We start from the raw sequence: 24,977 nt of genomic DNA, 5'->3' as shown, positions 1-24,977 counted from the left end.
ATGACGTCATGTCTTCAGACATGTCTCAAGATGAGATATTAACATTCATTTGTTATGACGACTAGAGCTTAAGTGTCAGAACGCAGAGGAAAATGTCCATCATGTTTTCTTCAAAGCTCACTGTCTTTAAATGTCTTGCTTTGTATGACTAAAACTCCAACTGCTGTGTTTCAGTTGTCATCGACCATCCCCAAAATGTAGTTTACTTGGTGATTAGTCACAGGAAATATATGTTTTTTTTTCACCCAATAGCAATCACATTATCAAAAAGGTCTTCAATACAACCAGTAAAGGGTTAACTATTGTAGGCAGGAGCCACCTGGCTGCAGGTGAAATATCAGCGTCCTTGACTGACTCTGAGAGGCTGTTTATAAATGAAGATCTGATTGGACCAAACCTCCAGCATGCTCGTCTGAGCTGCGAGTCTTACTGCAGTAACCCTGTGACCAATGTCTTGCAGGGATAGCAGGAGTCTTTACTTTTCTACATACCTTAAATTCTGTCTATTAACTTAAGAACTGATTGTTCAAACAAATCCATATTGAACAACAATCAAAGTTATGTCCACCTTCGTCCTTCGTCCAACTCAGAGCTATGACTGTCAACAAAAGCTGCCCACACAACGCCCCCAGCTGTATATTTGCTGTAGATGCCACTGCTTTATTACTGGGCATCTTGCTGAAACCACAGATGCACGATTAGTCTCCAGCGATGCACACTGTTTACTAGTCGGCTATTCTGAGAAACCCCTCGTCCAAAGCCCAAAGAGATTTGATTTACAGTGACATAAAGCAGAGAAAGACGTTAAATCCTCACATTTTAGAAGCTGTACACTCGCATTATAAAACCTTACAGGACTCTGAGTGTCACCTGCTCTGACACACATCTGTCACGGCTCAGCAACGGAGGCGACAGCGTGCAGCAGGTGAGTCATGCTGTTGTAGATATTCTCGACCTGGTGTCGACTTACAACCTTTGCTGAACCGCCACAGACCATCTCTGGCAGCTCCAGCTCCGCTGACACTCAGGTTAAACCACTGAGACAGAAATCCATATTACCAGGGAGGGTTTCAGTGACAGAGGATACTTTAGAGCGCGCGCTCTGTTAACCTGTGACTTTGGCTGGGTGTCAATGGATATTCAGATCTGTGAAGCTGTTTAAAGAAGGGGGGGGTGTTCCTAATGACTAATTTCCCTGACGGGGGGGGTTTGAACTTAGATTAGTCCACCTGCCTGAAAGTAAAAAACACACTTGATTTATTTCCTGCATGATGGCTTAAAGAAATTAAAGCACTGATTCTGAACATCAGCTGTGTTTCTCCTTTCAATAGTAGATTTACACGCTGCAGGTTGGCCTCCTGGTGACACACCATCTCTGTTTCTCTTCCAGATGACCTTAGGCTCCGTGTCACTGAGCATCTGCCCTGCTGCACAGTCCCTGAGCACAACTCTAAAGCTCTACCCAAACTAAAGCTCCGGGGCCGCTGCTCAAACCTCATCCTCCTCTGGAAGCAGTCAAATGACGAGAGAATTTCCCCACAGGCATCAACACAGTATCTCAAATGGTGACAACTCCAGCCACTGAAAGAAAACGGATGGAAACTTTGTCCTCTGATATGCCGAGAGCCCGGTGGCTACATAAACAACTAAAATGAAAAAATGTCACGGTATCGCTGACGGCGACGTCTCTAAATAGATCTGCGAGACACAAAATGGTGCTGAACACACATTCAGGACAGAATCTTATCTAAATAAGCAACAAAAAAAGAGCCAGGCTGTGTACTATTTCACAGCACAATGGCTCTCTAGCAGGCATTATCAGTAGTTTTACTTAATGAAATCTCGCTCTGGGTTATAACATTTTATTCTATCACAGCTGTGTGTTTGTGCTCGGCCCTGCACAGCGGTGAGACGCCTATAAAAGGGATATTGCTTCAACGCAAAGGCTCTGTTGTCACGGATACGGATAGCATCTTTTATTGTTGTCTTTAGGACTCGATATGCAGCAGCACCACAGGTCCTGTTTAATGTTATTTCAATACTTCTTTGTTAGGGGTCTCGAGATTCTCCAAATCCATGCTTCAATTTGACTTTCCACTTCGAGGTCCTGATTCGATTTATACGATTTAACTGTTGTTAGATTATCAAGTCTCAAATCGTTAATATCAACAGATCACTGTCGTTTCATGTCAGTGACTGTCATTTGCATTTTCAGATTCTTCTTTAAAAAGAAGCCTACGTTTGTGTATCTTCCAGTTTGCTTTGTTAATTACGTGCTGCATCACGACATGTGCTAGCTTAGATGATTTGAATTGGCTCTCTACCATGTGTAATCTTAGCATGGGTGGAGAGATGTTAATTAGACTTGTTTAAAGGAGGGAAACTGGATGTAATGATTTAATAATTGTAAATGTATATTTTGTAAGAATTGAGTTTAAAGATATTTTTTCGAACAACACACTTCCTGTCAGTGTTGTAAACTTCCTGCATTTGGAGATTAAAGTATCCTCTCTCGCTGGAATCATTCATGCGATAGTTGTCCAACCCAAACCAGTAACCTATTTGTCGCAGTTCACGCGTGGGAATTATAGTGTGTGACACATCAAAAGCCCTGACTGGCAGCCAGTGTGAGGGATAATAACATTTAAAAGGAGAAAGCCGTGAGTGGGACAATGGATCGCTTTATTGTACAGAGCAAATTACAACAAAGCACTAGTGAAGTCGACCAACCACTGAAAGAAAAGTGAAAGAAACTGTCAGTAGACTCTATCATGAAAGCTATCTATCTTATTTCTACTTATGTTTATTGTCTTACATCGTGATAAGAGTGACACACATTATAGAGGCTGTTGTGCACAGATATAAATACAGGTGTGCCTTGAGATTTTGGGCTTGCTCTTTGATGTGCCCTGGGAACAAAAAGTTTGAAAACCACTGGGCTACATGGAATCAAGCGTGATACGTTTTTTTGGAATGTATCACACTTAAGCCATTTGGTCAAATTTAAATAATTTATTTGTAAATTAATAGCAATGACTTATTTCATCAGTCAGTCGGGGACAAAAAGCAGAGCCACTAGATGACAGCAAGCAGCTTTCACTTTCAGTTTACTAGCTCAGCCTATAAACTAGTTTTTCCGTCAATGATGCATTCGTTGTTTACAAAACTCATGGTGAAGGCAAAATGCTGGCACGCCATTAACTTTAGAGGAGGGGGAGGATTTTCCAGTTCTACTGTTCTTCCTCCATTAACTTTGACTCAGCGAGTGGCCATGTTGTCTCAAAGGGCAGCTGCGTGCTATGGTAAGCTACGCCATGTCGTCAGTGAAGCGTTGTGTTTGTCTTTGGACACGCAAGCACACAGGGGAGAAGGGAATTGCTTATCTTTGCATTTCAATTAGGGAATTTGACAGCTCATTTGTTTGATTCTCGATTTAGAATCAGAAATGTGACACCCCATTATCCACGAAAATGTGCCTGTGATTGAGAAAGTGAGAAAATGTCAGGTGAATGAGAGTTCCTCACCAGCAGCGCTCTCAGATCCAGCATATGCTCTTTGCCCAGGATGACGAGGGCAGCTGTGCCGCAGAACGTGTAGCCACCGTGGGCCTCCAAACCAGGCACTCCGCTCAGACCTCCCTCCCAGTTCTGACAGCTGCAGACAGAGGAAATAAAACACACACTAAAACTCTGCCTGGTTTACGGAGGAATGGTGGCACAAAACAGTTTTGTGATGGTGGCGGCATGTACCTAAGGATCCAGTTGGTCGTGTCCTCGAACAGTTTAGGTGTGATGATGTTCGTGAGCGACGCTACAGACGCTGCACAGTATGCACTCCTGTAAGAGAGAAACACAGGCTGATGTGGATGGACAGAGAGAGGCGTGGGTGAGCAGGAAGTCTGCTCCTCCTACACTTACACATTGTCATCCAAAGCTTAGTATTTTTAGACCGCCAGCAGGCCAAATATAAACATCCATTTTGTTTTTTGTGGCTCAGAGGGAGAGCGTGTTGCCCACCAGTCCACATGTTGAAGTATCCTTGTGCAAGATAGTGAATTGCTCCCGATGGATCAGTGTGTGAGTGTGTTAAAATCTGAGTCGCAGGTGACACCTTGTATGGTAGCCTCGGCGACCAGTGAGTGAATGAATGGATGAATGTGACATGTAGTGTTAAAGAGCTTTGAGTAGTTGGAAGACTAGCAAGTCAATGTGAAGTCACCTTGGCTTTTATGCGTTTCATTTTCCTTTGTCAAGAGACTGTAAAGCTTTAACAAATAATAAGATAAAGCTGGTTAAATTATCTCGGTGTTATTATCGAGAAATCCCTTGAAGAGACCAGAAACATTAGTGAATTACCAAACTAACTGGTACCGTCTGTGTAGCCAAAGCCTGACGAAGCTTGTTCCTGTGTGCATGACCAGTGTTTATTCTTCTCAGCAGTGTTGATGTGGAAACACAACTCTGAGCATGCTCAGTGACATCAGGGAGCTTCTTCCAGAGCTTAAAAATGCAGTCGTAAAATGCTGTCAAAACTTTCATATCTAACTGCCAACACAGCTTTCATATTTCTCCAGAGGGACAGAGGCAGACGACGCACAGAGAATACAAAAACCTAAATACAACCCTAAATGCTCTGCTGAGTTAAAAGTTGATTTTAAATGCTCAGAAAACAAAGTTCATGGTCTTCTCAAAAGCTTCTCAGATGCTTGCCTGTACCCTCATTTGTAATGAGGGTACAGGCAAGGGGAGTAACAGGTACCCCTAGAGGTACTTTGGAGTACTGCAGAGGGTACAAAAGATTTTTTAAGAAAATGGTAATTTAAAAATGTCAATCAAGCATAATCTTTAAAATAATTGTTGCTAAAAATAAGTTCAATGAAAAAATGCAAATGTAAGTTTGATAAGCCATATTTTATATTTTTTTCCTATCTTAAATGCAATCGCTAATGGCTATAAATCTTCAACAACAGTGGTTGTATTGGTGGTAATAAAAGAATGTGAAGGGATCAGAAGGGAATAGGATATATCAGGCTTTGGCTACACAGACATAGGGTTGCCCCCCTAATAGCTGACCAAGCATTAGTCAACCAGAAAGGTCATTAGTCGGCAAGATTTCATTGGTCGCTTAGTCACAGAAATTAACAAAACAAGCAAACGTGAAACTCTATTAAGAGCTGCGCCTTGTCAAAATAAATCAAATCTTATATGACTGGACCATGTGGGAATTTAATTTGAAAGGTCAGGCAGGAAATCCAAAGTGTGGGATCATTTTGAGAAGGTGAAGGACGAACCCAAGGTGATACGTAAACTCATCTTCGTTGGTCGACTACAAACATGACGTATCATCTGAAACATGGAAGTAGCTACATGCCCATTAGCCACTTAGCACAATCATTACTGCTTTGCCCACAGCGTCATTTACAGGCGGCTCGCTCAGTGTGTGACGTGCACTTGTAGATAAAATATAGGCCTATATTAATGAAGGGTCATTAGTACGGTTTTGTATTTCTCTGTAATGTAGCACAGTGTTAACAATGTTACTGATACTATTCTTTCTCACACCTTTAACTCAAACCATTGTGTTGCCCCACTAGACTATTGGTCGACTAGAAAAATTCTTAGTCCTACACAGACAATGCTTGTCAGTAGGATCAATATAATGTTGGTTTTAGTCTTTTAATGGGGTTTGCTGACATTAAGAAAAACACTGAATATCACAAGACGTATCCTTGAATGAATATTAACAACCTTTAAAACCCACTGTGTTCTCTCAGAAATTAAAACAAGGCTTCGTGAATAATTACGATATGTGGTTCTCACAGGACAACGTCAGATAAAGAAACCCGTCGCAGAGGAAAAGAGTTTAAATAACACATAATGACAGCAGAACATTAATTGGCTGGCAACAGATAACAGCCTCCTCTGAGAGTGAAAAAGTAACTTTGACTTCTGAGCTTCTTTGTTGGAACAGAAGACGATACCTCAAAGCTGCTTATTAAAAAACCCACTGTGACACACACACACTAATTCAAATAATATAAATCCACTCTTACGCAAGAAAGATGTGGGTATTTCTCCTCTTTTATATCAACACTCCAGGGGAACAAAAGAGCATAAAAGGAGATGGAGATAAAAGGAGAGGCGTACTTTTTAATAATGTCCTACTTATTTGGTGGAGAGACTAAATGTGCAAATTCATCTGCAGAGTGTGTCGACTGTCACACAGCAAACACACAGTAATGTATAACTGTGGATACCAAACGTGTTTTTAATCGAGCCTGTGATTGTGGTGATTTTATCTTCCTGCTAATAGAAAAAAAAGAGAGAACAGAGAAGAGAGGGTGGAGAAGGTAGCGTTATCTTCTGGGCACTCACCTGACATCCACCTCCCCTCCGACGTGCATCACAAACGAGCCATCTGGCTGCTTCACTGACATTAGGAAATCTAACAGCTTCTCCCTGGAGAGGGTACACACAGGAGGAGAGAGGGGGGATTAGAGAGAAGAAGACGAGGGGAGATAATGGACAGAGCAGAGAGAAGGAGATGAGGCGAGAGAAATAACGGGGGGGGGGGGGGTTTGCACAGTGAGAGGAGCAGTCTAAGTACTGAAGGTTTAATAAACAGTCAACACAGAAATTACAACTGGAAACAGTAGCATCAGTTACTCAGATATAAATGCAGTCGATAAGGAGTCATGTAAACGCTACCTCTACATGCTCTTATAATTAACTACTGGTAAATAACACCAACAAGATGTGTCTGTAATATTCTCCTACAACTGTAATAATGTCATAATAAAAATTCAATTATACTAAAAGAGATTAAAAAGCATCATTATACAGCCACTGATTAAAGCTTTGACATGTAAATATGATTATACCTACTGATTAAAGCTTTGACATGTAAATATCATTATACCTACTTATACGTGCCATCAAACTGATTTAATATAAATGGAAATAAAAGGCCTTGCTTTATTGTTTTATTTATAACCTGAAGCCCTCGACACCATTCAGACTGCATGTGACTTCAGTATAAAAACAATGTGATACTCTTGAGGTGATTTGTACGGTGGTTGGCAGAGAATTAGGGCCGTAGTATTCTTGTCACAAACAACGCGAATGCGACTGAATCATGGCTGCCATGCATGATCTGCATTCGTTTGATGCGTCGGTCGCACATCTCAACGTGAGGTACTGTGACACGTGCGCTCATGCGAATGAACACGATGACCGTGAGATCAGACCAGATGGAGTCGCTGTCGGAGCAATGGCAGAAACTTGCAGGCTGACAGACCTGGTGCGGAACTACCTGCATCTCTATGATGTTTCCACGCCGTTATATAGTGACACAGTTCTACCACTAAGCCACCCCAAGGTCGCCAGTATTGTGTGATTTGCCTAGGTAGTGCTGCAGCAAGTACATACACAGACACGGCGCATTGTGTAAGCATACGTTCGATCAAGCGGCAAGTCTATATGGCCCTAAATCAATGTGTTCAAAATCTAATTTGTGGCCTCAATTTATGTAAATCATTCTCATGTTTTAATTAATGCGTGCCCAAGAGGTAAGTGCAGATACAAAGAGCCAGCACAGCGCACCCTGCCGTCCTGCCGCAGCCAACTCCACCATCAGGGGTAACAGCAGGCTAGTGGCCAGCAGCAGTGCTTGGTTTAACCTGAGTAATGGCAGCAACAGAAAGTTTGCTAACTCGGTGGTGGGGAGTCGGAGCAGCCTGGGATCAGACAAACTTGACAAAGTTTTGCTGGCTACCAGCCCACTGTGAGCCCTAGCACTGGGGTTAGCACTGGCTTATTTTGATTTGATACAGCTGCTAACTTACTGCATTCCATACAAAGCAGCCGTGAAAGACTGGCAAGAAAGAACGGTCCTGAGGGAGTCTAAAGCAGGGTGAGAAGTTTTAAGTGCAACTTTTCAAGGAGCTGTATCAACTGTTTTCATCGTGTCAGTCTCCAACACAACTGCTGATCTGCACAAGAAACTGAGTGGAATAATTCATCAAAACGACATGTTCTATGTGTGCGTTAACACGAAGGGTACTGTGGTTATTTTACAATGATCTGATACTGGTTGCACAAAATGTTACCAGCAGATCTGTCATGCATTTTTTGTGGCTTCATGGTTCACAAACACACTCCGGTTAGAGACTGCAGATGGAGCAGATACTTAATGCTTTCAGATGGCTGTATAGAGTCACCAGAGTAAAGGAAAGGCCTTCAGTGTAGCAGTAAGGTGCAGCAGAGAGCACGAGTGATGATATTTACATGTACAGGAAAAGGAAAACTACCACAAACAGCCCAAACTAAATTGGAGCTGGACTCATTGTGCTGGCTCTCTGTATACACACTTACCTCATGCTCAGAAATGAATAGAAACATGGCCTCAATTTATTTATTTTTCCTCCCTATGGCCACTCCCAGGCACCGTACATTTATATTATATAGTGCATCGTGTTACTCAGAGTTAGCCTTTTTTTGTACTGCCACCAAAGTGACTTGACTCTAGGCTGCATTTTGACATTGAAATATCTACAGAAGAAGCATCCAATCATCTACGTATAAAGGAGTATTACGACAAAACAAAAGTCAGCTTTGACAGAATATTTTCTGTGTTCTTTAACATTATGTTTGGTGTTGTGTTAGAACAGTGAGGTAACTGGGGCTGTGTGACCATCACCATACCTGTCTATAACATTATAGGCCTCTTCTGTGCCGATGATACAGAGGGCGTTGACAGCAGCATAGGTGGGTGCAAGGTGAGCATGCTGTGCTGGTCCACCGGCGAAACCGCCTGTTGGGCTCTGACAGCGAGCCAGAAACTGACACACACTGGAAGGAGAAGAAGATCAAAAAGTTATGACCTCAAACTGTTTCATGTACTTACACAAGCAGACACTATAACAGCTGAATGTTACTGACATATCAGCCTACAAAAAGAGAATGAGCGAGTGTGTCCTGCATATTTGATCACAGGATGTGCACTGATTATGTAACCTTAACCAACAGAGATATTTGGGTTGGAGACAGAAGCATTAACAGTGGTATAAAACATGAGGGTCTGCATTTTTTATGGGTTTTGTTGCACAGTTCTTATCAGTGTAGGTTATACACACTGTTGTATATTATTCTCTAAGTTGACCTCACTGCATTCTTAAAACTAAAACTTCAACAAATCTGCACATTTGTTCAATGTATAAAACAGTAGTATGTTATCCTATGAATAGATTTTATGGTTTTGTATTTTAGTACATATATTGTCTATTCTATTGATGTATATTTTGAGCGGTGGTTCCCAACTGGTCCAGCGAAGGGGCTCAGATTTCTTAATACATATTTCTCTCTTCTAGTTTGACATATGTGTCTAAGTTTTTACTGTTCCCATGCAATGCCTAATAAACCTGTTGCTGTGACATCAGAATTTCCCACTTTGGGATCAATAAAGGACTGAAAGACAAATGCTAAATATCATGTTGTGCATCATTTTGGGAACAGAGTGAACGCATTACAGTCATGGCTTGTTACTGTTTGAGTAATCCTCTCTCCTCTTGCACAAATCCCAAATGTTGCCACTCTGTTTCCATCAGACGTTGCACAGTACAGATTTCAACGTGAATGTGCTCTTTCATAGCTCAGATAGCTCACTTTCAACAGGTCAGATATTAATATTCAGGTGGATGATGATGACGAACCACACAGAGAATGTGGAGACAGAAAGGGAGGACAGCTCCGCCCTTAATGCAGCTGTGGTGCCAAAATAAAGACAGGGAGGGAGTGGTGACGGCCAAATAGGTAACTCCAGTGGAGAGAGGCAGAGGAGGGAATGTGTCTTTTAATTCTGTCATGTATTGCCAATTTTCACAAAGAATAGAACAATAAAATGCATCGGAATCAGTGTGCAAGGTTTGTGTGCTCAACGATTTATTTTTTTTTTCGGTTGTCAGATTAAAAAAACTAACCCCCCCTCCCCCAACACAGAAAGTCTGATGCATTTTATTGTTCTGTTCATTCCAAAAATTTGCAATATGAGACAAAATGGAAACAGACATTTGCTCCCTTGCTCCTCCCCACTGGAGGAACCTCCCCGGTTGTCTCCACTCTCAGCTCATGTCTTGCATTTGGCACCGTTGCTAACTGAAGGGGCTGAGCTGTCCTCCCTCTTTATCGACACAATCGCTTTCTGTCTGTGTGCTGTCCTAATCCTTTAATACATCATCATGCACCTGAATGTTACTATGAGAAAGTTTCAGAGTCAGTGTATAAACATGAGTGACACGTGTTTTTATTTTCAACTGTGTGTCAAAGCCCAGTCAGCTCTGATTCTTCAGCAATTTCAGGTCTCGCTCTCAGTGTCTCTGCACCGTCACTGCAGCTGGGGAATGACTGTAACGGCGTATATCGGCACTTTCTATCGTGAAAAGTCACAAAACAAAACCAAAACCTGAAGCAGATGACCATATGGAAACATTCAGAACAGTCTGAGGCTGTTGGTCACATGGATGACTTTTACATATGTTGACCTCATTATTTGAAACTTTGGCCTTGTTTAATATGAATATCCGACACTGTAACATTATATATATGACAGGAAATAAGGGAAAGCATAATAGGTCCCCTTTAAACACCCAGTTTCTATTCACTAGTTAATCAGAGCTCTAATTCTGCATCTCAGATCTGCAGGACTTCATCAGGCTGTAAAGTGAGCACCGCTGGCTGAGCTCCCTCTCCCTGACGTGGCACCGAGCACGGACCATCTCAACCCCAGTTCTCATTTCTTTCCAGTCCTGTGCACCGAGCTGCTTCCCTCATAAACGTCCTCCTCATCCTCCGCCATGGAGAGAAATCACAAAACTGTGAGCACGCCGTGAGCCAACTGAGTTGGAAGTGAAACCTACATTAACTCTGGCCGAACAGCGCAGTGTCAGTACTGACCTGAGAACAGTGTATGTTTCATGGGACGGCGAAAGCAAGCTGTTGTAGGTTGCATTGTTGAAAATCCTTGAACAGGGCCTGTGTGTTTGTGTGTGTGAGCACGAGGGTGTCACATTGGCGCTGGGCAGTGCCAGCCGGTGTGTTGGCACGCCTCGCAGTCATAATGAGAGTGTGGGTTGGCAGCCTGGCATCGCTGCTTGCCACGGGCTCTGCTGAGCGTTACTTTGGACTGGCAGTAATTTAATCAAATGACATTTTGGTGGCAATAAAAGCGACAGCGTTTGAAGTCACGGCTGCATAAACATGTCTAAAACAATACACCTGCTTGTTCTGCTCAATGCTGTCATTACACTAATCACAATTATCAGTCACAGTGATCGGAGGAAAACATTAATTTCTTCTTACACAAACGCCATGGCGATAATTACTGTGGGTGTTCGATTACAGACATGAATTAAGATTAATTGGGGCAGTTATTTATGAAACAACAGGCAATAAATGATTTAACAGCACAATCCTGAATATCAATGACTCACTGGAGAAATAGTAGAAAATGGATCATCACTCATTATATGGTCATTTTAGGGTTTATATTTTAGTATAAAATCTACCTCTCTATCTTCATCATGTTCAGTATGATGCCTGCAGTAAATAACACAACCTGGAGCTCTTCTGTTTTGTACTGACATTAACAAAAATAGGAGGTCAGTGGTCAGGTCAGTGCTTTTTTTTATGAAACAAAGTGATGGGTTATTAATTCAAATTTTTTGCACAAATTTTGTATCTATGTTATGGTTTAGTTAACACAGATGTAGTTTGGTCATATTTTGTGTTTGTCCTTTGACATCTTGGGACCATTTCAGGGTCCGACAGCTAAAGGATTTCCGACTTTTATAATGCCAATCAGAATGACAACTTTTGAGTGTAAGACTGTGTCAGACTAAAAAAGAAAAAGATAACTAGCTGAGGAAAAATAAGAACTGGAACCCATTACTTGGGTTCAGGAACAATTTTGTCCAAATGTTTTATTGAGACATAAGACTTGACTTTTTTTGGTCTCATGGAGGGAACAAGGGAAGAAGAGAACTGAGAAATATGTGGTGTTTGTTCTCACACTTCCTCACTCTGAGTCTGCATGTGGGACTCCACTGTCTTGATTCCCATTCTGACGAGTTTTAAAAACTTCCTGCATAAAATACACCAAGCCTCGTCTGCAATGCCCTGTACCAGTTTCAGCCAGGCTGAAAAATCTTGCCTAAACAGTCAATTTTCCTTGACTGTGCATTTCCCCATGTTCTCCAGGGTACAGTAACAACAAGCTAGCAGACAGTGAATTCTCTTCTCTGAGCATCCCAGCTGTAAACGAAATATGAATGTTGTTGGTTCCACTATCCTGGTCTGTGTGGTGTTAATGTGAGAGGCATTTTTAATTTCAAAGGGGAAAAAAATTGGATTATTATCATTAAATCATCCAATTATCCAGTTATTTGGAAATTTTAAAATGGAGCATCAGAAAAAAAAATAATTACTTTCCGATGTCTGAGCATTTATACGACTACTGAAACACTGATTTTAGACATTTTAATACACATTAAGGCCTTATTTTAGATTAATGAAATTAGTGCCTTTTAATCCTTTGAAATCAGGAGCGACATCACTTTTCTTGCGCTGCTTTCAGACCCCTTCCACAAGTATTTAAACCTTTGAACCCTGAGCACGCTGGTGCGATTTCTTAAAAAACATGGGAAAAACATTTGGTAAAAATAACCCCATAAATTACAAAGACTTAACAGATTCAGAAAATGATTTAACAAATAAAACTAGGGACAAAAAGGAAAAAAATCTCAGGAAAATCTACATTACAATTTTTTTTCTTACATAAAATTAAGTTAAGTAATTAAAATTATGTTACAGAATTATTATAATTTTCTTTTTTCCCCAGGTCATTTTCTTGTTTGTTTTTAACTCTTTTTTTAAATTATTATTTTTTTTTTAACAAATTTTCTTGTTTTAATTTTCTCTTTTTACTAATTTCTCGCAAATTTTTGGGGTCATTTTTTCTTTTATTTCTCGTTGCCCTCGTCCCATGTTTTAGAAAGAAATTAAGCCAATTTGCTCAGGTTTCAAAGGGTTAAGACTTTTCAAGGATCTGCAGGAACCCCGAAGTTGGAAATAAGTCTAAATGACATTTAGTCTTATAAGTCTATGTGCGTAGGGCAATTGTATTATGTTACTTGTTTCACATATTTATATTGTATGACACAATAAACCAAAACTACAACCGCTCATGTTGCAGTTAGAGAGTGTGTGTGAAGCTGAAGTTAATTATCAACATTTTTCATTTCATTGCAGCAGCATTATTTGCTCTACTCCAGTAATTATGAGAATTATGCAATGGCAATAAATAATAAAAAGTCTTTGGCAATGGCTCGCTGTAGCAGCCTAGTTGTGAGAGTGAGAGTGTGTGTGTGTGTGTGTGTGTGTGACTCACTCAGAGGCAACCGTAGCGGGAATGTGCTCCTCTAGTAGCTCCAGACTGTGAAGAATCCAGAAGCAAAGCCACGGTCTGCTAGCATCCAGACACTACCCGCACGCACACACACACACACACACACACACACACACACACACACACACATACACACACATCACATGATCAGATGGGCATCAGATGACCAATTACAGCAGTAAATGAGATAGTGAGATCAGTCAGTCAGAGACAGAGACGAGAGTAAACAGAAGCAGCAGAGAGCGAGCCTGCAGGAGGGGAACCATAGCGCTGAGAGATGATGGTGTTTGTGATAAAAACAACACACTGATGGGCTGTTTCTTTATTACATAATATTGTGACTCAGCTTCTAATTTCCATCAGCAGATCTCTGCAACATTGCTGCAGTGTTTGAAGTGGACATATAGATACTGAGCAGTGTGACAGTAGAGTAACACACTGGCTGTCAATCAAACACTGACATGAGGGCTGAGTGGACGACACACGCCTTCCTCTCTCTTTTCTGGTGAAACGAGAGAACAGTTAACACACAAAAACAGAGGTGACCTTCCCCTGAGCAGACGAGAATATGTTTTGCAAAGTGAATAGAGTGGTATTTCTATTTAAAGCAGAGGCAGCGAGTGTTACTGTCCTTCTGTCCTGGCTACGACTGACACACTGGTACTAATGCAGCCGCTGAGTGAACGGACCGGTATGATAATGTTATTAGTCAGACTCATCTTTAATTTTGTTTATTGTGCGTTTTATCTCGTTTTTTGACAAATGAATCAAACTGATAATACGAGTTCAGGGAGGTGAAGAGACAGTCTGTAACCATAACTGTACAAAGCGTACAAAAAGAGCAGTAACACTTAATAAATAGTCAAAAAGCACCCAGATGGCGCTGGGGGAGGGAGACAAAGCGACAACAGAAAGAAATGGAAATGATTTAAGAGGTGCTGGATAACGTACATGGTATTATTATGTTTTTTTTTTAACATGATAGTGATATTTCATTTTTAAATATCATGGTTATCATCAATACTGCTATACTGCAACGTGCCTAGTTGCAATATTTAGTTAACACTTTGACACCTGGAGCGACATCACTTTTCTTGTGCTGCTTTCAAACGCCTTTCGCACATATTTAAACCTTTGAACGCTGAGCAAGATGGTGTGATTTTTTTTAAAAAAAAATCATGGGCAAAAAGGCAATAAGCGACTTGGTGAGAAATGACAAAATGCAACAGTAAATTAATTAATTAATTAAGAAATGAAGAACAAAAATAAGGAAAGCAAGAAAAATCTAGGGGAAAACTATATTTATAATCATTATTATTAATATTAATATTATATTTTAAAATCGTGTTACAGAGCTGCTGTAATTTTTAAGTAGTCTTTCCAGGTCATTTGCTTATTTGTTTTTAACTTTTTTTTTTTTTTTTAATTTTCTCTCTTTACCAATTTTTGAGTCATCTCTTCTTTCGTTGCCTTCTTCCCATGTTTTTAATAGAAATCAAGCCACTTTGCTCAGGTTTCAAAGGATTAAAGGGACCAGTTATATCATTGGTGTTGAACTGTCTGATCCGTCTCATACCTTCCGTAAGAGTGAAATTTTTAAGGCTTAAGATATTCACAGTGTCCTCTTCATCCTCTGTATGGAGAATATGAGCTGTTGACCTCCACAGGCCAGGTCTAACAGGCTGAACAGTCAGTCCCGCCAGGATTCCATGATGTTGGGATCACAACCGTTAATGCAAATGTGTTCAATCCCTGTGAATTCAGCACGACTTTGCAATTTTGTCCAGTCATTGCAACTTTACCGCAAATTTGACCATTTAAACAGTTAAAATCTGTATTTCATTGTAGAGATGTGTGCAGCGAATTGATTTACTCAGCCACTCTCTCTCTGTTTATCATGAGACTGCTGCTGTAGGACCACTGCTCTGGCCTGACGGCCACTTCACTGGATAACTTTGTAATGTTATTTATATGTGGTATAAAAAAATGTGTATATGCTGGTTTTTCCCCTTATTTATTTATCAAAAGTGTCTCTGGTACAATATTGGGGTAAACATATACATATATAAATATTCTTGGTTTATCTGTATCATAAATAATGAAGTTAGGGTTGAAAATTAACATTTTTAGTCCAAAATCTACCAACCATTCAATAGGTTACCAGTGTGTTTTGACTGGTGACTGATGCAAATCCAGCAGCCAGAAGTTGGCTGGTGGCTGGTGTTAATTTCCAACCCTGTGTTGGCTGCCTGCTGGACGTGTGATACTGTACCTCATAAGCATCTGACAAGTGACGTAAGCCCTTCTTGAGATATAGGTAGTGCTGTTCCCGCAACAACGTCGGCCTGGACACCAAACACAGGACAGAAGGATCAGGTAGAAACAGGCAGCAGCGTGAAACAGGCAAGAAAATGTCAAAAGAGACAGAACAGTTAAAAAGGAGACGCTCAATTCAGTCCCTTTGGAGAAATGCTATTCATGGACACTCTTGTTTTTGCCATTTTAAACATCATGTGTAACCTCATAGCTATGACACAAAATGAAAAATTGTTTGTGTTTCCATCAGATGTCCACCAGGTGATCACTCTGCGTGCTTCACACTTTCATAAGCAATACACTTAATACTTTTCAAAATTAAAACTATGTCACAAAATCTGAGACTAACTGAAATCTTTTCCTCACATAAGGCACTGCTATCAGCTTGTTTATTTATTTATTAACCTATATATGTTTTGAGGTATCTTGGCTCCTCTGCAGCCTCATTAGTGTCTCCTTTGTGTTTCTCTTCCTAATTTATTATTCACTTCCTATCAGCAGGAGAGTTTCATGGTCTGTCCTCATTTAGAACAGGAAAGAAAAAGGAACATCTGGCAAACAAACACAGGAGTTTGAACTGGTTTACTACTTTCAGGTGCCAATAATAATAAATGTGCTGTTTTGTGCCTTTGCATAAAGGTCCGTTTCAGGATGAGAGCTGCAAACTAGCTTGAGCTAATAATACTTTGGTATGTAGCATTAGTCCAAGATAAACTCAGTACTTGTCTCTCTAAAAAATGAACATGACATTTAAAAAAAAAAAACTAGGCCCCAGACCAGTTTAAATACGTAGAAAAAAAACTGTACAAATATTCAAATATGAAAGCTATGCACTCTATAAACCATGACTGTGCTTTGTGTGCATTGATGTAGTGTGTGTCAGCCAACAGTGAAGTTTCCTCGTATCCCTGAGCAGAGTGACAAAGTAGTATTTATATATGAGCACATAAAAACATAAAACCCTCTGAGCCTCAGTCACACACTGTTCCCCTCCATCCTTTGAATGTCAGCGTGCTCCACAGGAACTTTCATCTGCATCTGTAGCTCCTCACACACACACACACACACACGTACGTGTCTGACAGTGTGTGTGTGTCACTGAGTCAAAGACAGCTGACCCTCGCCTCCTTCCTCTCCACCCACCCAGTCCGATTCCCCGCCTGCGTTCTCTACGACCATTGTGATTACACTCTACCTACACAGAGTTAGTCACAGACCGCTGCCCAAGGTTTCATCGCAGTTATTCTGCAACACAACAACAATCAGGAGGGAGAAGAGGACGAGCGCTAAGCAGCTAAAACCCAGCCCGCCCACCTCAGTGACGCTCGTCAGACAAGGCTTCCACTCGGCTGTTCAGGAGCTGAGGGCAGACGTAACTACAGACGAGCGTGGACATAAATGAAACCGATAATTTCACGTTGAGCAGAACTTACATTTAAAAAATAAAGAGCAGTACACACTTCTTCACTCTTCAACTGCCACTCAAACTGTATGTTTGTTTTAGGCCGTCTTATGTTGGTTTCAGTGGCATATTTGGACAATTGTACGACTTTCATGTAAGACTGCAATTACCTTCCCAGAGTCCAGGCCAAACACATGATCACTACCAAACGCACGACCTCCACTGATGAACACGGTTCATTTTCTTGTACTACATCTCCCCATTGACTGCAGCGCTGGTGACATTGAGGTCCGCGCAGTTGTCATAGAAATGAGATGAGTCACCCCATTAAGAGGAGACTGATGACAGCTGATAGCAGGAGCAAAGTATGTGGGCTGATCAACACGTCGTTTAGATAACAGCCATCATACATCAGCGTCTCCGCGGGCAAACAGCAGGTGTCACAGCCAATGAGCAGTGTTCCTGGAAATGTCTCGTAATGGCAGTGAAATGAATTCATCATTATGAGTGTGATGAATAGATGCTCCTCATCACTACGGCTACACATTATCTGAGCAATTTGTTACCCCGGGTTTGAAAATGCATGTTTTTCCACACTCAGTATATACTATATAATGGCTTTTATTATCTACTGAGGTTAGGTCAGGACAAATTAGGGCACTGATTTTATACGTAATTATTGTACTAAAATCTGACGAGACAGAGTCACACCTGAAGCACAAAGCAAGGCTACTTCATTTTCCATTTCATATACCAACATGAGGCAGTTCCACCTCCATAAAAGAGTACACCACAGATTTAATATTTCACTTCTCTCTCATAGCTGGACTCACACTGATTTATGCTCAGTATTTGGGATATGAAATATTTTGCCAGTCATTTAACCCTTTGAAACCTGGAGCAACATCACTTTTCTTGCGCCGCTTTCAGAAACCTTTAACAAGTATTTAAAACTTTGAACCCTGAGCGAATTGGTGCAATTTCTTTCAAAAATATGGGAATAAAGGACAACGTAAAATGTCCCACAAATTAAAAAAACAAAAACAAAAGAGTCTAGGGAAAAACTACCTTAACTATATTACAATTATTTTTATTACATATTTAAAATTATAGTACAGAATTCCTATCATTTTAAGCACTTTTTTTTTTAACTTTTTTTTAAATAGTTGTCCTGTTTTTTATTTTCTCTTTTTTACTACTTCGATAAGAAATTTCCCACAGATTGTAAAAATAAATAGATTCAGAATTTTTTTTTTTTAAACTAGGGGAAAAGGAAAAAAGGTACTGAAAAACAATATTTCTATTTTTTTCCTATATTTTAAAATTATGTTACAGAATTCTGTATAATATTTAAGAATGTTTTTTCTGATCATTTTCTTGTTTGTTTTTTAACTTACTTTCTTTTCTTTTTTTGTTTTTACTTGTTTTCTTGCTCCTAATTTTCTCTTTTTACTAATTTCTTGCAATTTTTGGGGTCATTTCTTCTTTTGTTGCTTACCGTCTTCTTCCGTGCTTTGACAGAAATCCCACCAATTTGCTCAGGTTTCAAAGGGTTAAAGAATAACTACGGTTTAGATATTCCTAGAGATGTTCCGATGCCATTTTCTCGTTCCCGATACCGATCCTGATACTTTAACTTGGGCAATGGCTGATATTGATTACCGATCTGATATCATTGCATGAGAAAATAATAATAATAATAACAGCTGTATAGTACTAACCCTGTATTGATGTGGCATAGCTCAAGATAAACCCTTTGTAAAACATGAATACATGTAAGAAATGGATGACTTAAAACTTTCTTTTTTTATCCAGTATATAATATTGCCACATTACATTTTATTAATGGCTTATGTTCCAGTATTTACCAGATACTGGTTCTTCTTCATTGCTCTAAAACAGTAGTCGCCAGTGACTCCACAACCTGCCGTGTAGGTTAGTGTTTTAGAGCGGCAAAGACAAATTGATTTCCAGGAAACTGCTATTTTTATCAGAGTGTAAATCTATTATGCAGTTTATTGATATATTACTTTGTATCGGATCTGTGCATAGACTTGCCTACTCGCTGATATCCGATCTAGCATTTTAGACTGTATCAAAGTCTTGAGCAACATTTAGGGTGCTTTCACACCTGCCCTGTTTGGTTTGGTTCAATATAACTCAAGTTCATTTGCCCCCAAAGTGTGGTTCGTTTGGGCAGGTGTGAACACAGCAATCACACTCAGGTGTGCACCAAAACCGAGACCTTCTTGAAGAGGTGGTTTCAGTAAGGTTACAAACGAACTCTGGTGCGGTTTGCAGTCACATGACACATTGTTTGGGTTAAACATGAGCATGTTACAGTCCTGGAGGATTATTAATGTGCACCTCCTCCTGTACTGCCTTAATATGCACATTCAGCACATCCAATGCATCAAAACATTGTTTTCTAGTTGGAGCCGCGCCTCGTTTTCAAACTGTATGGTTTGACTAAAATGAACAATGACAGCAATATAGTCCACGATGAGCAGCGCTAAAATCAACCTGCGTAGTTGTCCCTCCATTGTGACATTAGAAAGTGTCACATTTATCTTGCAAGTGTACTCTTCTTCAACGTTTGGTTTACTTCCTGGATTTTTCCCACATGGAAATTCTGACCAATCAAGAGCAGCTTTTTCGCTCAAGGCATTTGATCTGGTCCGCTTGTAAATGCTGCTGTGAGAACACGATCCAACTCTAGGCAATTATGCAACTTTGTATCAATTTAGCCCCTGATTCAGACCAAAGCAAGACAACTCTAGGTCTGAAAGCACCCTCAGTCTTCCCTCGATTATTTTGCATGCATATCAGATTTTTGTTAAACACTGTGACGTCTGACCAAAGTCAGGGAAGTTGAATAATGTCTGTAGGGCAGAGCTTTTCCTGGAAGAGACTTTCCTGTCAGATGTTGGGTTAATGTTGGTTAGCAGCATTAAGCAGTGTGTAACATCCTCGCAACCACTGATGTGAAAACAGCTCAGACCTAATGGAACAGCACTGCGACAGAGAATTTTCACTATGACAGTGTAGCTTGGTTTTAGAAAATGCTGTGTAAAGGCAAAGTGGTACAATAAGAAAAGAAACATATAAGTCAGAGACAAACTCTCCAAACCCAACCACTGTCTGTGCTCCCATTTGCTGGAACTTGTTATTTCAGAAACAGCTGTAGCAGCACACGGCATCTCTTTGGATACTCACTGTGGTAGGCTGTGTATTTGCTTGTAAACACTGATGACTTCTTCAATGCTGCGCTCCACTTTTTTCTGGTTGAAAAGGACAGGCAAGAAAAGAAAAGGGCAGAAAGGAGAAGAGCGTAAACAGTGACTATGAAGGTCACTGTGAGCTAAAGACAACCAACAGCAAAATCAGCCTTTCATCAGCTGGTTGTTTTCATCAGTCAAATGCAGAGCAGAGGTTCGGTTTGCTTACAGAGCTACAGACTTAAAGATAGAAGCATCACATATGTTGCATTGTGCTGATTCTAAATTGCAGTAGTTACATTTTTGATCTGGCATGACTTTTATAATTTCTCTGTGATAGATAAGTGACACTTATAATTAATTTTTTTGCCACAAAATAAACAAATGATGACAAAAGAGTGGAGGCGTAGTATGATTTAGTGTAAATAAGTTGATTTGTAATAGGATAAATCTAAAATATGACTTAGTGACAGGGTTTCTAAATGACCTTAACTTATCTTTGGCAGTTTCTTGGTACCTATCAGCTGATGGATGCAAATTATCTGCTGAGCTCACCATGATATTTTACAAAATGTCACTGTTGAGGAACATGAACTGTCTCCTGTGAATGAAAAAAGTAAGCAATCAAATACTATGTGTCAGCTGTTAATATCATGAAAGCAAATCGATCAGCCAGGCTCTAAATTGGGTAACTTCTGGTTAAAAATAAAAATAGCAGTTTCCTGGAAATCAATTTGTTGGCCCTGGAGAGGGCCAACACAAGTGTGTAAAAATACTTCGCTACAAATTGTCCTGCATTCAAAATCTTACTTAAAGCCCAGTTTGTAGGACTTAGGGGCATTTAGGGACAAGAAATCTTCTCCCTGTGCTGTTATGTTGTTGTGGTGCAGAGGCTTATGTACTTCTAAGACCTTGAGAGCGATGCTGGACGGGGGTTTAGGACCCCTGGTAGGTTCAACCTTACCACACTGGTCTCAGGCGATGAGCCAGACAAAAGTCAGCACACTGGCCCTCTAAGCTTGGGGGTTGAGCCTGGCATTAACAACATTAGCCCAGAACAGATTAACCAAACACTGGCTTTATACAGTGCCTTTTGCTATATATATATTTGATATATTTTACATACTGCTGGGTGGGTGGTTTGATCCATAATAATACATCATAAATAAGTTGATTTATATTTTGTATCAGTAATCTAATTCTACAAAGTAACTTGGAACTGATGTTGTTACATAAATATAGAGGAATGAAAAGTAAAATATTGGTTTCCACAAGGCAGTGGAGCAGAAATATGAAGTAGCATGTAATAGAACTACTGAAGTAAAGTACAAGTACCTCATAATTGTACGGTAAAGTACAGACAAGAACACTATTTTTACCTCTACTACTTTTACTATTTATTATTACTTGTGTATTTCTGACTTGACTCTACAAATGGCAAATAAAGTTATCTGATCTTATCGTACTTGAGCAAAGATACTTAGTTAGACTCTATTACTAGGAAAGGGGGTCATTTCTCTTTTCGGTATCTCTTACTTTAAAGGGAACTACATCCTTATTCAAAATGCATACATTGTATTCCTAAGGTTGAAGACAGTCCAAATATGTTAATAAAAAGGACTATCTCTCCTCCAGATCCAAAGACAAGAGTGCTGAAACTCAAATTTAAGATTTCATAGGGTATAAAGTCTGGAGCTGCTCCATGGACAATGAATTGAAAAGGTGCTATAGGTTAGTGGTTCCCAACTGGTGGGTTGTGGTCCAAAAGTGGGTCACGGGTCCATTGTGATTGGACTGCAAGTGACTCGCAAATAGGGATGGGCAAACGATCAAAATTCATTATTTGATCATCAAAAAAATTAACGATCAATTATTGATTAATTGATAAGCGAGTATTTCAAAAGACAGAAAACAAAAGAGTGCAGCGCAGACTGTTGCCGCAAGAGAGCGCAGCTGCCCCAGTTTTGAGCTTCAACCCCCAAGGCCAAAGAGGAAGAATGGCACGCATACGCAGTTCACCCGTGGGTGTTTACAACTGTTGCCAGCCAGAGTTACGGGCTTCAGTTTTCAGCAAAACCTCCGTCTTTCAAGGGCATAGTGTTTTCAGAGGCCTCAAGGGAAGCCACTGAGGCTTTGGAGAGCGATGAGAGCCTCCGTCTGTTTCTGATTTTTTGCCTGGCATAGGTCCAGCGGGGGTCTCGTAGGACCGTCGAGCCGCCGTGCTCGGCAGGCGGAAGGGTCTTGTTGGCCCGGGGACTCGCCGGGCGGAAGGATCTCGTTGGCCCAGGGACTCGCCGGGCAGGGGGGTCTCGTTGGCACGGCGGCTCGCCGGACCTATGCCAGGCATTGTAGGGGAAACACTGCGACTATCGATCAAAATTATTTGTGATCGATCAAAAGCCTTAACAATCAATCATCGATAATCAAAAACTGATGCCCATCCCTACTCGCAAACATGTCAAGTTTGTAAAAAGAAACATTATTTTAGAGTACAGTGAATTTCTGCCACAGAGCTTTTACTTTGAAGGGCTGTCTCCTGCTGTAGAGTGAGTGAATAACTGACAGCTACTCAACAGAGACAGCAAACTAGCTCAGTGACATGGCCAAACGCAAGTATGACGCTGATGTATTAAACTGTCTGGACTTTGATCAAGGGGTGGGAATCACCAGAGGCTCCATGTATGATATTATCGTGATACTTAAATCACGACACAATATTACTGTGATTTTAAATATGTTGGTTTATGCTGAGTTTTGCAATAAGTATATTACCATGTTACCTTTTTTTTCAATTGCAAATTTATGTCCCCAAAGAAAACTTTTGTCAACGTCTGTTTTATTATCCAGTAAGATTACGCTTGCAGTCTGTTCATCTCACTTCAGCCATTCAATTGCAGCAGCAAAATGTTCTTAGTAAACCAAATAAGCAATTGTTATTTTTTCTGTTATTCTTCTGCTGTATTGATTATTTCCCCCACCCCTACTTTGAACTAATGACTGGAGAAATTGGACCCCATGGTTAGACCAGTTGGGAACCACTGCTATAGATGACACTGAGAGCACCCAAAGGAATATTCCCTGTATACGGGAACATTTTCTGTCTCAGGACTGTACAGTAGAATAAAGATCATTTGGGTACTGAAAAAAAGACCCATCCTGATGACAACATCCTGATGGTCCACAAAATCAGGTTCCCATTCATTGTCTGTGGAGCAGCTCCAGACTTTATACTTCATGACATCACAAGTTTCTGGTTTCTGTCTTTGAGAGAGAGAGAGAGAGTAGCTCATGTCCACAAATACTGATTAAACTTTACTAAACCACAAAAACAACATGTCAGAATTTCACAATTTAAGTGTTCTTCCCCTTTAATTGCTGTATCCTTGAATTAATAAACCACACTAACTCAAATCCAGACCATAATAAGTCTATTAGATGTGGAGTTTTCCTCTCAGTCTGGTCAACAGTCTCACAGTAAATTGACATGTGTTGTACTCAGGCTTAACTGTTTAAGTTACTTAGCTAAAGGCTAACTTAATTCATAATCTCATTAAGGTACAATGCTAGCTACCTAAAAGCTCAACTTTGCTAACCAGCTAGCTAATTACTTCTGATCAGTTTCCGGTCGTTCTCCTAATCTACAGATTGATTCATGGTGACAGAAATAAAGTGTGTGAGAGTTCAATCTCTGTCACACTTCTCCGCACGCGCCTCCATCCTGAGCAGAGAGGCTGCCACTCAATCTCAGCATCGGCATTAGCATTAGCCACATTACCTAACGGAGCTAATCTGTGCCGCCACTCACCTGCTCCACCGAAGTCACAGTCTCCACACCGTCATCCACGAACATTTCCGCGGGGTGGCATTCATCGAAGCACCGCAGAGGCGTCGGTACACCGTCCATGGTGCTGGTGGCGACAGGACCCGTAAGCTGCAGGGGAGCGGGGAGTGAAGCGATGCTGTTAGTTTGTTTTGGTAGTTTAGTTTCTCTGGACTCCGCTCACTTCCTGCTGAGGTTGGAGTGGGCGGAAACTGCGCGCACTTCTGCTACGGCGTCTCTAAGGGAACAAACTTTAGTCATTCACAGTGCGATAAAAGGCACACAAACACTCAGAGCCTCTGGCAAAAGTGTCTGACGTGAGTTTTATGACAAATTATGAATAAACGAGTAAGTAAATGTCTGTGTTATCGTTTTATGTCATTCCCACTCTCTCATTGGTGTTATGTCACTGACGTCGAAAGAAGCAATACCACCGCGCGCGTTATTTCTATCGTTGATCTGCGTCAAGTCGCCTACAAACAAAATGGTGCACTACCGGAAGTGGTGTGACCTAGCCTTCAAAATAAACGCTCAAAATGAAAAAAAAAATCACATTTCTACATGATTTTTTTTATTTCCATACAGCCTTAATGGACACTAATGACAAAAGTGACACAAAGTTAGACACCCCTGTAGTTAGCATGTTTTTAAAGCTTTTTTTAAATTTGCATTTCTTTTTTATTGGGGGTTTTCAGAGTAAAACACACGGTAAGTATTTTATAAGTGCAGAAGACATCAAAAAACAACAATTATATAAAATAGA

General features: G+C 40.5%; 1 protein-coding gene across 1 annotated transcript in view; it reads right to left on the bottom strand.

The window, feature by feature from the left end:
- The window catches only part of fntb (farnesyltransferase, CAAX box, beta), a 34,175-nt gene extending 9,558 nt beyond the window's left edge, over positions 1-24,617 (bottom strand). Inside the window, exons 1-8 of the mRNA XM_049589549.1 lie at positions 24,200-24,617; positions 20,393-20,457; positions 15,731-15,803; positions 13,441-13,532; positions 8,703-8,849; positions 6,375-6,458; positions 3,750-3,836; positions 3,525-3,654 (exon numbers count right to left, since the gene is read on the bottom strand). Coding sequence (XP_049445506.1) covers positions 3,525-3,654; positions 3,750-3,836; positions 6,375-6,458; positions 8,703-8,849; positions 13,441-13,532; positions 15,731-15,803; positions 20,393-20,457; positions 24,200-24,298 — 777 coding nt within the window. The 5' untranslated portion in view covers positions 24,299-24,617. The remainder of the gene's footprint in view (positions 1-3,524; positions 3,655-3,749; positions 3,837-6,374; positions 6,459-8,702; positions 8,850-13,440; positions 13,533-15,730; positions 15,804-20,392; positions 20,458-24,199) is intronic.
- Positions 24,618-24,977: the final 360 nt, after the last annotated feature.

This window comes from Epinephelus fuscoguttatus, linkage group LG11, assembly GCF_011397635.1.
Source record: "Epinephelus fuscoguttatus linkage group LG11, E.fuscoguttatus.final_Chr_v1".
NCBI classification, from domain to species: Eukaryota; Metazoa; Chordata; class Actinopteri; order Perciformes; family Serranidae; genus Epinephelus; species Epinephelus fuscoguttatus.
This window is presented reverse-complemented; position numbering and strand designations above follow the sequence as displayed.